This window comes from Gnatocerus cornutus, chromosome 2, assembly GCF_029298725.1.
Source record: "Gnatocerus cornutus isolate USDA-ARS CGAHR chromosome 2, icGnaCorn1.1, whole genome shotgun sequence".
NCBI classification, from domain to species: Eukaryota; Metazoa; Arthropoda; class Insecta; order Coleoptera; family Tenebrionidae; genus Gnatocerus; species Gnatocerus cornutus.
The window spans coordinates 12,971,025-12,983,621 of record NC_142234.1 but is presented as its reverse complement, the minus strand read 5'-3'; the positions used below and the strand labels follow the sequence as shown (position 1 = coordinate 12,983,621).

Genomic DNA, 12,597 nt, shown 5'->3' with positions numbered 1-12,597 from the left:
AAATTTTGAGATTTTTATTTTCAAAATTAAAGACGATTTTGGAAGTGATTAACAAGAAAATTAGCTTTAATCTATTCAAATTTCGGATTATTCGCTTAGTATTTTATTCTGGTAGAATTTTTGAATAGAATTCGGCCGTAAAATTAGTACCTAAGTCCTACTGAGTTTTGAACATTTTTTATTTTGATTTGGCCTTAAAATTAATAAGTCGGTACTGATATTTAAACATTCTTTATTTTGATTTATTGAGTTTTGTAATTTAGCAGAGTACAGGTGCGGCGATTGACTTTATTTTTCTATTGAGATATGACAAAATCACAGTAGCACATCGATAATAAGTATTTTGTCAAAAATAAATCTAAATTCGATGACGATTTCAACTATAGTTTAAATTAATTTCAACATACAAGTTTCTCAAAATAATGGCCAAATTAAGAGAGGAGACTTGTTGATAAATCTACAGAACCGGTTTAAACAATAATTTAATTAAAACAAAGTTAATATTGCAACCAATTTAACGATTGCTGACATTTTATTGGCGGAGAAAAAATCATAAGTCACTTAACCATATTCTGTAAACCGCGGCCCTTTAATTTCATTATTTTAGTGTAACTTACTGAAGTTTTCTGTTATGTTTTCAGCCAATTTTTAAAAATAGTTTATAATTTTGAAATGAATACTTCAGAAACAGTAATCTTTCCAAATATGTATCACTGCTCTACTAACTATAGCGATAAAATAATTACTGGTTTTTAAAAATGTTGAAAATTTTAACTATAAATGTCCTTGTGAAAGCTAGAAATGTTGTTAAATTTTATTGTTTAGAGTTGAAAATACCAAACGTTTTATTATGTGGCTAATAAAAGTGTTTTTATTATTTTTTTTTAAATGTTATCATTCTTATATTTGAATCTTTCAAAGAACTACTTAATGTTATTTTGAATTAGATAAGAAAAAATTAATTTGTGGGATTTTTACAGATTTTGTCTTCAGCCCTTAGAATTAATGTTATGTAGTTAAATGCATTTTTAAAATTAATAGCCTCTTTTATCCGCAAAATTGTGCAACAAATAGAACCAAAAATCAGCAAAAAGCTGTTACTGCGTGGGTGTATCCATTGTACGTTTTTTTTTCGTTATCAAAGCTTTTAATCAATCGATCTGTGATATATTTTTTCCATTTTTGCCTTTTGTGGGATTGCGGGTTTGGCAAGGTACGATAAGCAAGGCCTCGTATACCGGAGCGAAACAAAGGCCTGCCATAGATCATAGCGAATGCTTGATGTACGCTACGTTCGAGAGGTTGATGTGAAAACAATCAGAGTTGGCCGCGATAACGGAGAGTACAATTAAGCTCTCTGATTCAACATGGCGGTAGGAAGCGGGACATCAATCACTTCGCACACGTCAATTAGCCTCCGGAAGCACGTCACTATCAATTTGAACAACGCCCGCTCGGATCACATAACCTATATTGATTTGCTTGACTTTTTCAAATTGTTGGAAAAATTGCACTTAGGATCAGATAGGATGTTCAAGAATTGAATGGATTGCATAGAGTCACCGCTGTTCACTTTTATTCCACAATAATCGTTAATTGTATTGTACAGGGTCGTTTGTTTGCTTAGTGGTTGTTGGCACGCAGCGGCTTGAAGTCACCCGTGGGAACGACGACCACCCCTAACTTGGGATATATAGTTTATAATGATGTGCGGATCATGCCCTAATTCGTTAAATGGCTCGAAACATATGCTTTGGCCTCGGGGGGATCCTGTCAACATAAATTTGTACTTACATGCTGTAATCTATCCATGCCAATCTAAGATCTTCTTCATCGATTAACAATTAATATTCATAAAACGCTTCACTAATTGATTCTTTCAACATTAACTTGATTGATTGAAACTGATCTACCATGTTCACTTAGCGAGGGGTTGCTCTCTGCTGTTTTTATAAACACTTTATTTCCATTAATAAATAATAATAATTTTATCCTTTAACTCTACAACAATGTGAATTTTAGACTGAAATTGTATTCCCTCCAAAAATTGTAGCTAACTGAACGTATCTAGCGCACTAGTCTCAGTAACATCAAGAGCCAGTATTGTCGTTAGTAAGAGTAATATAAAGTCGTTATCAGATTATTCAACCCTACTACAAAACTTACGAACTACTAAATGGGTGGATTGTAGTCTATTAATCAACCGAAGCGAGGGTTGCCAACTGAATATCTACATTTCAACTCCCATAAATACGGGGTGATAGCGATTACAGATACGTCCAGATGTAAATTATGTTTTATTGTACCATAACTAACTGACAACTCTTATTAGCTAGAACCAGTTATTAAAAATTTTCGGTTATGTTTAAATTGAAAAAGCGCCACTTTTTGAGAATACTATTTTTATTTGCAGGAATAGAACGTTCGGAAAAATCTTCCCACAGCCACTTGTCATCACCAAAAACATACAACAGTATTTCCGAAACACTCAGTAGAACAAAATGTGGTAAGTGTATAATCCTTTTTAATCAAGTAAAATGACTCCGCATCAACTAATTAGGCAGTCGCCGTTAAGAAAGGGTGTGTCTGCAATCTTACATCGCAATAGATTCGGTTAACTATGAATAATATTCAGCATTTCCGGTCTGAAATGGTAGAGCCACACGTCCCCGTCGTTTCCGGAGCGCCGGATTTCCAAGTCGGTAATGCCTTTCCTTGTTTGTTGCATTATTTTGTCGAATCTTTCGTTATTCAAGAAAAAAGGACAATATCAGAAATCAACAACTGTAAGACTCATAAAAACTTTTACGGAGGCCGATTTATGTTTATTCTTTATTCCAAGCACAAAGACTCGTAAACTTGGGAAATCGATACTTTACCATCCTATAGATGTCACGACGGTTTTCTCAAGTGTAGTGATACACTGGGGAGCTTTTAAAGCTGCAGGATGGTAGGAAGTTAGCCAGAATTCTGAGCTTTTGTTCGCTGGTTTTAGAAGTCGCCACGAGGAAGCGCTCAAGTTTGTATCGCGTTAGTTCGGTCAGTGCCCGAGAGGGAGCGGTAGATTTATCGAGTGATGCGAAATTCGGAAAGTTCAGCTTTGCACAATGGTGAAGGTGGAAAACCTTTGTTTTCATTTTTGCTAGAAATATTAGCCAAGTAGTTTTAAAACTTTTAATTTTTTGTCATTAAATTAAAATCAGTTCAATATTTTTTAACATTGTCAAAATTTCAACAAAAAATACATTAAACAAAATATATTGAAGAGAGAAAAAACAAATTATTCTAAAGTCTTTGTGGATCTATTACATAATTATATTTCAATGAGATAATCAATTTGAGGTTTTGACTTATTTGAGAATAATTTTCTTTCAATCTACACTTATCTACATCTAGCTATATTTACCTATTATATTTTTTATGCACTCCTAAAATGGAGAAATAATACTAAAAATTAGTACATTTTTTCTACAGTATAATTTTTTTAAATTCTCAGCGAAAAACTTCTTCTTTGACGTTTAATTTATTTTGTAACATTTATTTTTTTATGTTTTTTATTACCAAAAGCAGAAACGTTAAAGAAGTTTGGAGCATTATAAAACTAAAAAACCAAAAAATGTAAAACAAATAATGTAATAAGTAAATTTATTCCATAATCCACAATTTTAAAATAAAATAAAATAAAATAGATATGTTACATAAGATCATATTGTTTATTGTTTATAATAAGAAACGCGCGTCAGCATTTTTTGACAAAATTTGGTTTCGGGGAATAAATTGTATTTTTGATAATTTTTGTCAACACCAAAATTTGATCCATCAATTTTCTTTGCTTGATAAAGAAACTAAGACGAATCTAACTCCATGCTCCTAAAAACTAGATACATATTATCTAAATACAATAATGAACATATTCGACAATTTTTGCTGTAGAACATGTCACAATTAACCAATAAGTAAAACAAAGTATGTAACAAATGTAATAATACATAATATAAAAAATTACTTCTTCACAAAAATTAAAGAATGCGAAAATTTAAAAAAATCGAACAATCTAACAAACTCATATAATCCAAAAAATTAAAAAAGAAAACATTCTAGAGTTCCAACAGACTCAAAACTAGGATTCTAAGAATTTGGTGAATTTGGAGAATCCATAACATCTAATCAAACCGAAAAATATTCCTATTTCAATCCATCTAAAGGATTTTGAAAATACGTCGTCAGTGAAAGGCAATTTAAAAAAAAATGCAAAATCGTCATATTTGAATTAAATTAAATACAACTTAAACCCGAAAATCTAATTGAGAGTTATTAGAATGGGCATAAAATCAAAAATGTGATTCAAAATTTAAAGCTTTTTAAAAAGGTATAAGACATCAAAACAAAAACTTGCCTTAAAATTTACTGTAATTTTACTCTCTTTATCCACAAAGAAAAGAGGTTCACATCTTTGTTTCCCAATTACCGATTATTCCAAAACCTAAATACGACAAAGCGGGCCATACAAATGGAGAAAGTGTGATCACCTAAATATCTCACGAAATTTTGGTTTAAACTCCTCCAAAAATATTTGAGTAACAAATAAGGCGCGTCGTGTTCTGAATATTTATCTTGCCAAAAATTTCACACGGTCTGCGGTGTAACTATTAACCTCCTGCGTGTATCATGAGAACATACAAACATATCATTATGAAAGTTATCATTTTTATCAATGGTGTCATAATAAATTGATACATGTTTATGCATAAATACTATGAACCTACCGTCGGAAAGTATTCAAAATTGTTGAAGCGAAATAAGCGTGATATATTAATGGATATGGTACAGTGCCGTGCTTCGATTGAGTGACCCTAGTCGCGTGGCCACTTGCACCCCGTTGTGCAGCTACCCTCTACGTTTACAAAGTTCACAACATTGAAAATCGACGGTATTTTGCATATCTCCCCAATTTTTTGTGCTGAAAATAAATTAATATTTAATTCGGTCGGACCGTTAAAGGAAGTTTGCAGTTTAAAATAAAAGTTCAAAGCAGCAAACTGCTGATAAATGTACATGACTTCCCATTTTGGATTAAGTTATGCATGCTCATTATCTACCCGTTAATAATAACTTATAAATTTCACCAATCGACAATCGAACAACTATTAGCAAATGCACAATAGCTTATGCAGTTAAAAGCTAAAATTCAAAGCTGTAAATGGCTGAAACTTCGCCCACAATTGTCAGTCGCTTCACACTCGAGCCGCTACAACCATCACTTAATGCAAGTGACTAATGAATAGACGTTGATTGGAGCTATTTACACCTCACTCCCGCGCCTCATTACCAGCGTCAGCGTTCAAAACGGCTTCTTTTTATTCAAAGGCTTTTTAAACGATGCTTGTAAGAGGAATTGCTCTCTTTTCTGCCTTTGCCACACATAAATGACACGCCTGTGTCTGCTATACACTGAAGATGTAGCGATGTAATAGTAGCAATTTTAGACGCAGATTTATGGTTCGGAGTTAAAACTTGCAACTTTAAAATGGAGAAACGTTAAGGAGTTGTGGAGAGGCAGGGAGATCTGTATCACATATTTGCAAACGGCACGGCGTCGACAAATTATTATTAATAAAGTATTTTTAAAAATGTTATTTTATTTCAAGTTCCCATTTTTTACTATATAAATCTTTGTGAAAGCTTTAGCTACTTTATTTCAGTCTGTAACACGACAGAGGATAATTTATTCCTAAAAAAAATCTTTGTTTAAAAAATCGATGAATAATGTAGTGCCCTGAAAATGCTGGAACGAACAAAAATGAATAGAGAAAATAGCGACGTGTTGGCTTACTCAACGAACAGCGAGAGAGCTGTCGACTCCGGAGTGAATCCGGAGTGTGCGGAAAGCGCTCGCTCCGGGTGAAATTGGCCGCCCCGGGGAGGAAGTGTCCCGGAGACAGCGGTATCCGCCGGCAGCCCGCTTCCGACTACACCGGGTCCGACCACTTCACATAGAATTTATTTTATTTGTTACGTATTATGCTATTCTATCAAACTCTCAACTATTATCGTTCTGTACCGCGGTTTACACTGCGAGCTTTTTTAAGCACTATTGGTGACAAAAGCTTTTAATGTTCAAGGCAATGAAAAAATGTTGTAATATTGTAACGCAAATTAAATTACAATGCAAGTCTCTTTTGTTAGTGTAACATTTATGGTTAAATATGTTTAGTGCACCGTTGCACCCTCTTGTCGGAATTCTGCAGTAGTTTAGGTGATTAATTTGCAAATGTTGGGGCGGTTGCAACGACGGAGGATTAATAAGTTTGTCCCTGTAAAGTTGAGAAGAGCTGCTTCGTATCCCACCCACACCTCCTAAAGCTCATTTCCGGCAGTCGCCGCCTGTGCTATATTAATTTTAAATTAAACCCGGATAACACTCTCTGCGCCCGTCAGCTCCAACGCCGCCCGGATTATCTAATGTACTATCTCTCAAAAACTCTTCGTTATGCCGTGGAACTTCACTAGTTCAGGAAATAACTGGGTCCCGAGGTAGATTGCCATTAATATTACCATTACTGCTTGGAAATCCATTTTGCGTTTTTACATGATGCGAATTTCGAATTAAGTGAACCAGTTAATCAGCGATGAAGCGTGTAGAACGTAATTCTTAATTTAATTTCAAGTTTTTACAATGATAAATACTAGTGAATTACAGTTGTTCCTGAGGTTTCTATTTCTTTTCTAACATTGATTATACGCAAAAGGTTGTAAATAATATTTTTCATAATTTTTAATCAAGACAGTCGTATTTCAGACCCTACACGAATGTGCTAATATTAATCTTACAGTATTTAGAGCATCTGGTCATGCAACCCCCGAGTATATGAAATAAATAACGAAACCTCAAAATTAAAAAATGCGTTGGCAGCATTGTTCATACCTTAAACCGCCTGCTTTGTTCATAATTTTGAATTGTTAAACCAAAAAAATCAATAAATAACTCAACTTTTAGTTTGAATATAATTGTGTGAAGATTTTAGTCGGCCTGTTCAACACATTCTTGTTTACTTATTGCGGTGCAAACGTCTCCCCACACAACAATAAAAAGATATATAAATTAGGTGACAATAAGTGTCGGTGAACACACTCAATTACACCGCCGCTGAGATCCCACCTCCAAAATCAAAATAAACGTTTTGTTAAACACATGCTGAGCGTTCCCACAGGACAACAAAGGTAGTCGAAATGACATACTTCACCAGTTCACTTCACACCGCTCGCGATTGTCATTGTAGTTAAATTGTCAGCGTATGTCAATCGTCATCCTAAACAAACCCTATTGTCTTCAACAATAGAAGTGAACATCGGACAGGCGTCTGCCGTGTGTGCGTGCTACATGCAGTATCATGAACCATCAGAGAGGGTGGTCTCGTTGAACGTCGTTATGGGACGATATCGCTGGGGCATAATTGACTTTGGGTATCGAGATAATGCCGCGATTGGATAGTGTTACATATTTTTGGATACGTCTACAATTACAATTCTGTTTAGTCACAATAAGTTCAAATTTATTCTGTTTTTTTTGTGGGACTTATGAGAACATGGACAAGAGAAAATTAAAATTTTGAATTTGAGAAAAAAAACTCTGCAATATAAAGCGCAAAAATGAGACAAAAGTTGTAAAAATATGACCAAAAAATATTGCAAAAAAAACACAGTGTCCACAAAAAATCGAGGTTTAGAAAAAAAATGTTTGAAGCCCGCCAAGTTAAAATTTGAAATGATGTTACCAAGGGATTTGTCCGGCATTTCATAGCGTTTTTCAAAAATGTTAGAGCGACTTTATAGTAAGGTATCGACCGAAATACGAGGGTAAATTGAAAATTTTCCGGCCTAGTCAAAAAAACAAAAGAATATCGCGTAAACAATAATTTTATTTTTCAATGTAATCTCCGTCAAGTTCAATGCACTTGGTCCACCTATGTTCAAGTGCTTTTATTCCATCACTATAAGCTTTTTTGTCCAACTGGTCAAAATATTCGTTTGTGGCAGCAATCACATCTTCATTGGACTCGTATTTCTTTCCAGCATGAATTTTTTTTAAGTTTGGAAACAAACTAAAGTCCAAGGGGGCGAAATCAGGCGAATAGGGAGCATGGGGTACCAGTTCAAACCGCAACTCATTGATTTTTGCCATGACGATAACTGATTTGTGGCAGGGAGCATTATCCTGGTAAAACAAAATTTTTTTCTTTGCTAATCCGGGTCGTTTTTCCTGAATTTGCTCTTTTAGCTTATCAAGTAGGGTTAAGTAGTATGCTCCGTTTATTGTTTTACCTTTTTCAAGATAATCCACTAAGAGAATGCTTTTGGCATCCCAAAAAACTGAAGCTAAAACTTTTCCAGCCGATGGAACTGTTTTGGCCTGTTTCGGAGCAGATTCTCCTTTAGCAGTCCATTGTTTCGATTGCTGCTTCGTTGCTGGTGTATAGTGGTGAATCCATGTCTCATCCATTGTGACAAATCGTCGCAAAAAATCCACTCTATTGCGTTTAAACAAGTCCAAACACTCTTCTGAAACAGTTTTGCGCGTCAGCTTTTGCTCCAGTGTGAGCAGTCGCGGCACCCATCGCGCGGATAATTTTCTCATCTCCAAAACCTCGGTTAGGATATAATATATCCGCTCTGATGAAATACCCACAGTATCCGCTATCTCTATCAACTTCAATCGCCGGGCATTCAATACAACTTTATGGACTTTTTCAACAATTTCTGTCGTAGTGGCTGTTTTTGGTCTTTTGGTCGTTTGAAGTCCGCAACCCAAGTTTTAACCGTGGAGTACGAAGGAGAAGATTCACGTAATGTACCATCAAGCTCAGTTTTAATTTCTTTCGGGCATAAACCCTTAATATGAAAATATTTAATAACCGCTCGAATTTCAACTGGTTCCATTGTTGCAACTTGCAAAACTTTAGCAACTTTGACAGCCTGTCAAACAGTTATTATTTGATAGAAATTTTTGTTAATCCACAGCCAGACAGATAAATGTTGAAACAAAACAACGCCATAAAAACATCTGGCAAATTTGTTCACTATCTGAGTAAGGCCGGAGACTTTTCAATTTATCCTCGTAGATTTACATAGTTTCAGTCAAAATTTGTTTTTTAGTAAATAATTCTCTATATGTCCAAGTTTCCGAACTATTCCATGCAAATTTCAGCCCTCTGGCGACAACTCAAAATTTCAATCCCTCCTAATTTAGTTATTTTTTAACGTACGCGAAAAATTAGATCCGTTTTAAATTCAGCGTGCAATTTTGCGTAAAATAAGCCCAATAACATACATTTGCTTTACAGATAAACTAGATATTGACCAAAGCAAATTTTCAGGACGTGTTTGTGTGGTGACTTTTTTGATTCTAAAACGAGTTTTGTCTTTTTTTTTGTCTTTAAGTTGTATAGCATTCAAAAGAGGAGTTCAAAGTCTACCATCACGCCAAATTCTAGATCGGTAGCTCAAATAGTTAAAAAAAATTAAATGTTTTTCATCGTTTGAGTCAGAAATTTTTTTGAGAAAATATTGAAATTTTAGATATGAGAGAACGGATTCTAAGTAACAAATACAGTGGCCAAAACCGCATCTTTCTATCAGTCCTAGTTTCGGAAATATTGAGCATTGAAAATTTCCATAATAAAAATAAACTATCTACTATACTATTTTGAGCCCATACTTAGAATCTGCATGAAATTTTTGCGTAAATGGGTACCCTATAAATTAACTGACGAGATATAAAGCGCTTATATTTCCGTATCTTCAAAATTTTGGCTCTCGGCGACAACTCAAAATTTCAGTCGCTTCTAATTTTGTTATTTTTTAATGTAGGTGAAAAATTAAACCAGTGATTCGCCCGAAAGCCTTATAAAATCTCAGAAATTCTTTCTGGAATTTCACAGCGTCTTTCTAGACTGTCAGAGCGACTAGAAAATCTAAAAACATATTTCTCAGATTTCGGATTTTGTCTTTTTAGGATCGCAGAGTGTCTTTTTTTTCAATGTTTTCACCTCTTAGTAGTTGCGTTTTTATTACATACTAAAATTTTGACAACTGAGAATGACGGTCCCTTAGCCGAGTTTCTATAAAAAAGAGAACCAGAACCACACCTCGGTACTTTGTAAAGGCCAGAAAAATGAGAAAATGGGATCCATCCTCCCGTCAGATTTACATTTTGTTACCTAGAAGCGGCTCCAAACGGAACTAAAAAACAAGTAAAATAGCAAGTTCTTTAATTTGGAACTGGGAACTAGGAAAAATTCTCCTTTATAACATGAGTCCTATTCTCTTGATTTTCATCATGTTCGTAAACAACAGATTTACATAATTCGAAAAATGTTGCCTATGAGCATACGGTCATATCCTGCTGATCTTTTTTCCGGGACAAGCAACATGTCATTCTCCTTCCTTTGAGAAAGCTTGGTACAATAGCTGACAAATTTGAATTTTAATTAACAATTCTTGATAAGCGTGACGATGTAGCCAGCGAGGGTGCGTCTAATCGTAAAATAATTTGGAGGAAACAAAAAACCGAATAATGCATAAAAAACGTAATGTATTAATTTAGAAAAAGCAAAATAGTGAGTGTGCGATAGTATCGCCTTACAGTGATTCTCGGCACATAATTTCTGTTAGCACGGAACGGCAGCCGGCGGCGGCAATCGATGTGGCTGCCGGGTTGCTATGGCTACACTTCCGGAAAGCAGCGCCACCGCTGCAGAGCTTTTGGTACTAACAGTGTGACTTATCGCCCGACAAGACAAGCTTTCGCCAAATTACCTTTACACCGCACCTCGCCCGCCGTCGGAATTATTGAAGTTTCTCATTGTTTCCAAAAGCACTCGCCGGAGAAGCAGTTGGTTTTATAATGTATTGTGTTTGATAAATGAGAACAAAGCTTTCACTTCGCAATAATTTCAGGAAAAGAATTGTTGTTTAGATAAGATAATTTCTCTGTTGGTATTCCAAGTTGGATTCTCTTCAATTATAAGCTTAATCTATAGGCAGAGAAAATGACAAAGACAATGCTTGGCCTCGATAGATAGAACAAGGACCTTTATTTGCATACATTTTGGCGACAGTTAAGTAAATCCTAAGTGTGAGCTGAAAATTTTTGACTTTTCCAAATAGCTTACGTATTCCCACATGTTTACTATTTTTTAAAGAACTTTGGAACATTTTCGAGCTTCAAATATAATCAGAATAACCTACCTGTAGGACTATAGGTTGTAACTAAAATGTTTAAATTATTTTATTTTAACTACAATCGAGAATCTCTAAAATCCGAAGAACTTGGAAAAATTATAACAGTCTGTTCATCGAAGCAGTGAAAAATTTTGCCTTGCTTCTTTCTGATGATATTTTTATGAGTTATGTAATGTAAATACATTATCTGTCATATTTTGTCTTTCGTTCAATTATAAACTAATCAATATTGACAATTCTTATTAAAATATAGTACCTAATTCTTCTGGTTAATTTATAGGAGAACATTTAACTAAAGTATTAAAAATTTGCAAAATTTCAATTTACACAAAGAAAAATTTCAAAATCTAACTATGAGAAGTTTTTTAACTTCACCGTACTTGTATTTACTTAATTTATAAAAAATGGTAATCTAAAACTTTAACAGATATACAGGAGACAATAAAACATAACGTATTGTCAGGAAGAGATTCATCCCCTCTAAATCAGTTCACAAGGGAAGGAGGGATTTATTTATGACGCAACAAGCCATTCGTATCTGGTTCTTCTGATTGGCCGCCATTCAACCCCTAGCTCCACCTATTCAAAAGCTCGGCGTGAAAATACAGTGAAAAAGTTCACAGTTGATCATAAATGTGCTTCATATTCGGGCAACTTGACAGATTACAGTAAACGTCGTATAAATTGCTTTTGGCAGTGGCAATAATCGAAAAAACTAACCAGTGGTGACAGTTATTTGTAGTTGATGATTTGTCTATCAACAAACGGTGACGACAAATCCTGTGTTGTGTGATTAATTATTTTTTACAAAATATGTAACGTTCCCATTTAGTCTGGTTGTGTTTTGAGTATTACTTGCGATGTTGGATATAAAGCCGACGGCAGATTATTTGAGTAGAAGCTCTACTTTTAGTAACTTCTCCATGTTATTCGCTGGTAATTTCAACTTGTCAAATTGTTAAGTCCTTTTATATATCAATTTATTACTTTGTTTACAAAAAAATATTTGGGGTATTTTATTTTGATTTCTTTTACAGATACGTCTTATAAAGGATCATGGAGCTCTCATGCAACATCACAATCACAAGGTATCGTACCCCTTTTATATTATCATTTTATGTAAATTTAACAAATTTTTTTGAGAAAAGTGTTTTTAGTACAATTTTAAAGCTGCATTTTTACAATTTTTAACAAAATTTAAAGAGCCATACAGTTTGACAAAATTAAATGAAAGTTAGTAAAAGTTTTCAAAATTTATAATTTACATAACTGATATCTGTAGTAATTGGTTAGTTTTTAAATGTGTGAAGCAAAGGGAAATTCAGTCTTGAATTGGGTACAATCGGTGGAATTTTA

General features: G+C 34.2%; 1 protein-coding gene across 4 annotated transcripts in view; it reads left to right on the top strand.

Annotated features, from left to right (window-relative positions):
* Positions 1 to 12,597, top strand: part of Ets65A (DNA-binding protein D-ETS-3) — a 35,043-nt gene that overhangs the window by 6,554 nt on the left and 15,892 nt on the right. For 3 of the 4 annotated variants that reach the window (XM_088030789.1, XM_088030788.1, XM_088030787.1), the window contains exons 4-5: positions 2,414 to 2,506; positions 12,279 to 12,329. In XM_088030789.1, the coding sequence (XP_087886915.1) occupies positions 2,414 to 2,506; positions 12,279 to 12,329 (144 nt within the window). Of the gene's footprint in view, positions 1 to 2,413; positions 2,507 to 11,843; positions 12,178 to 12,278; positions 12,330 to 12,597 lie in introns of those variants that run through there. The other variant, XM_088030790.1, reaches the window with a different exon arrangement.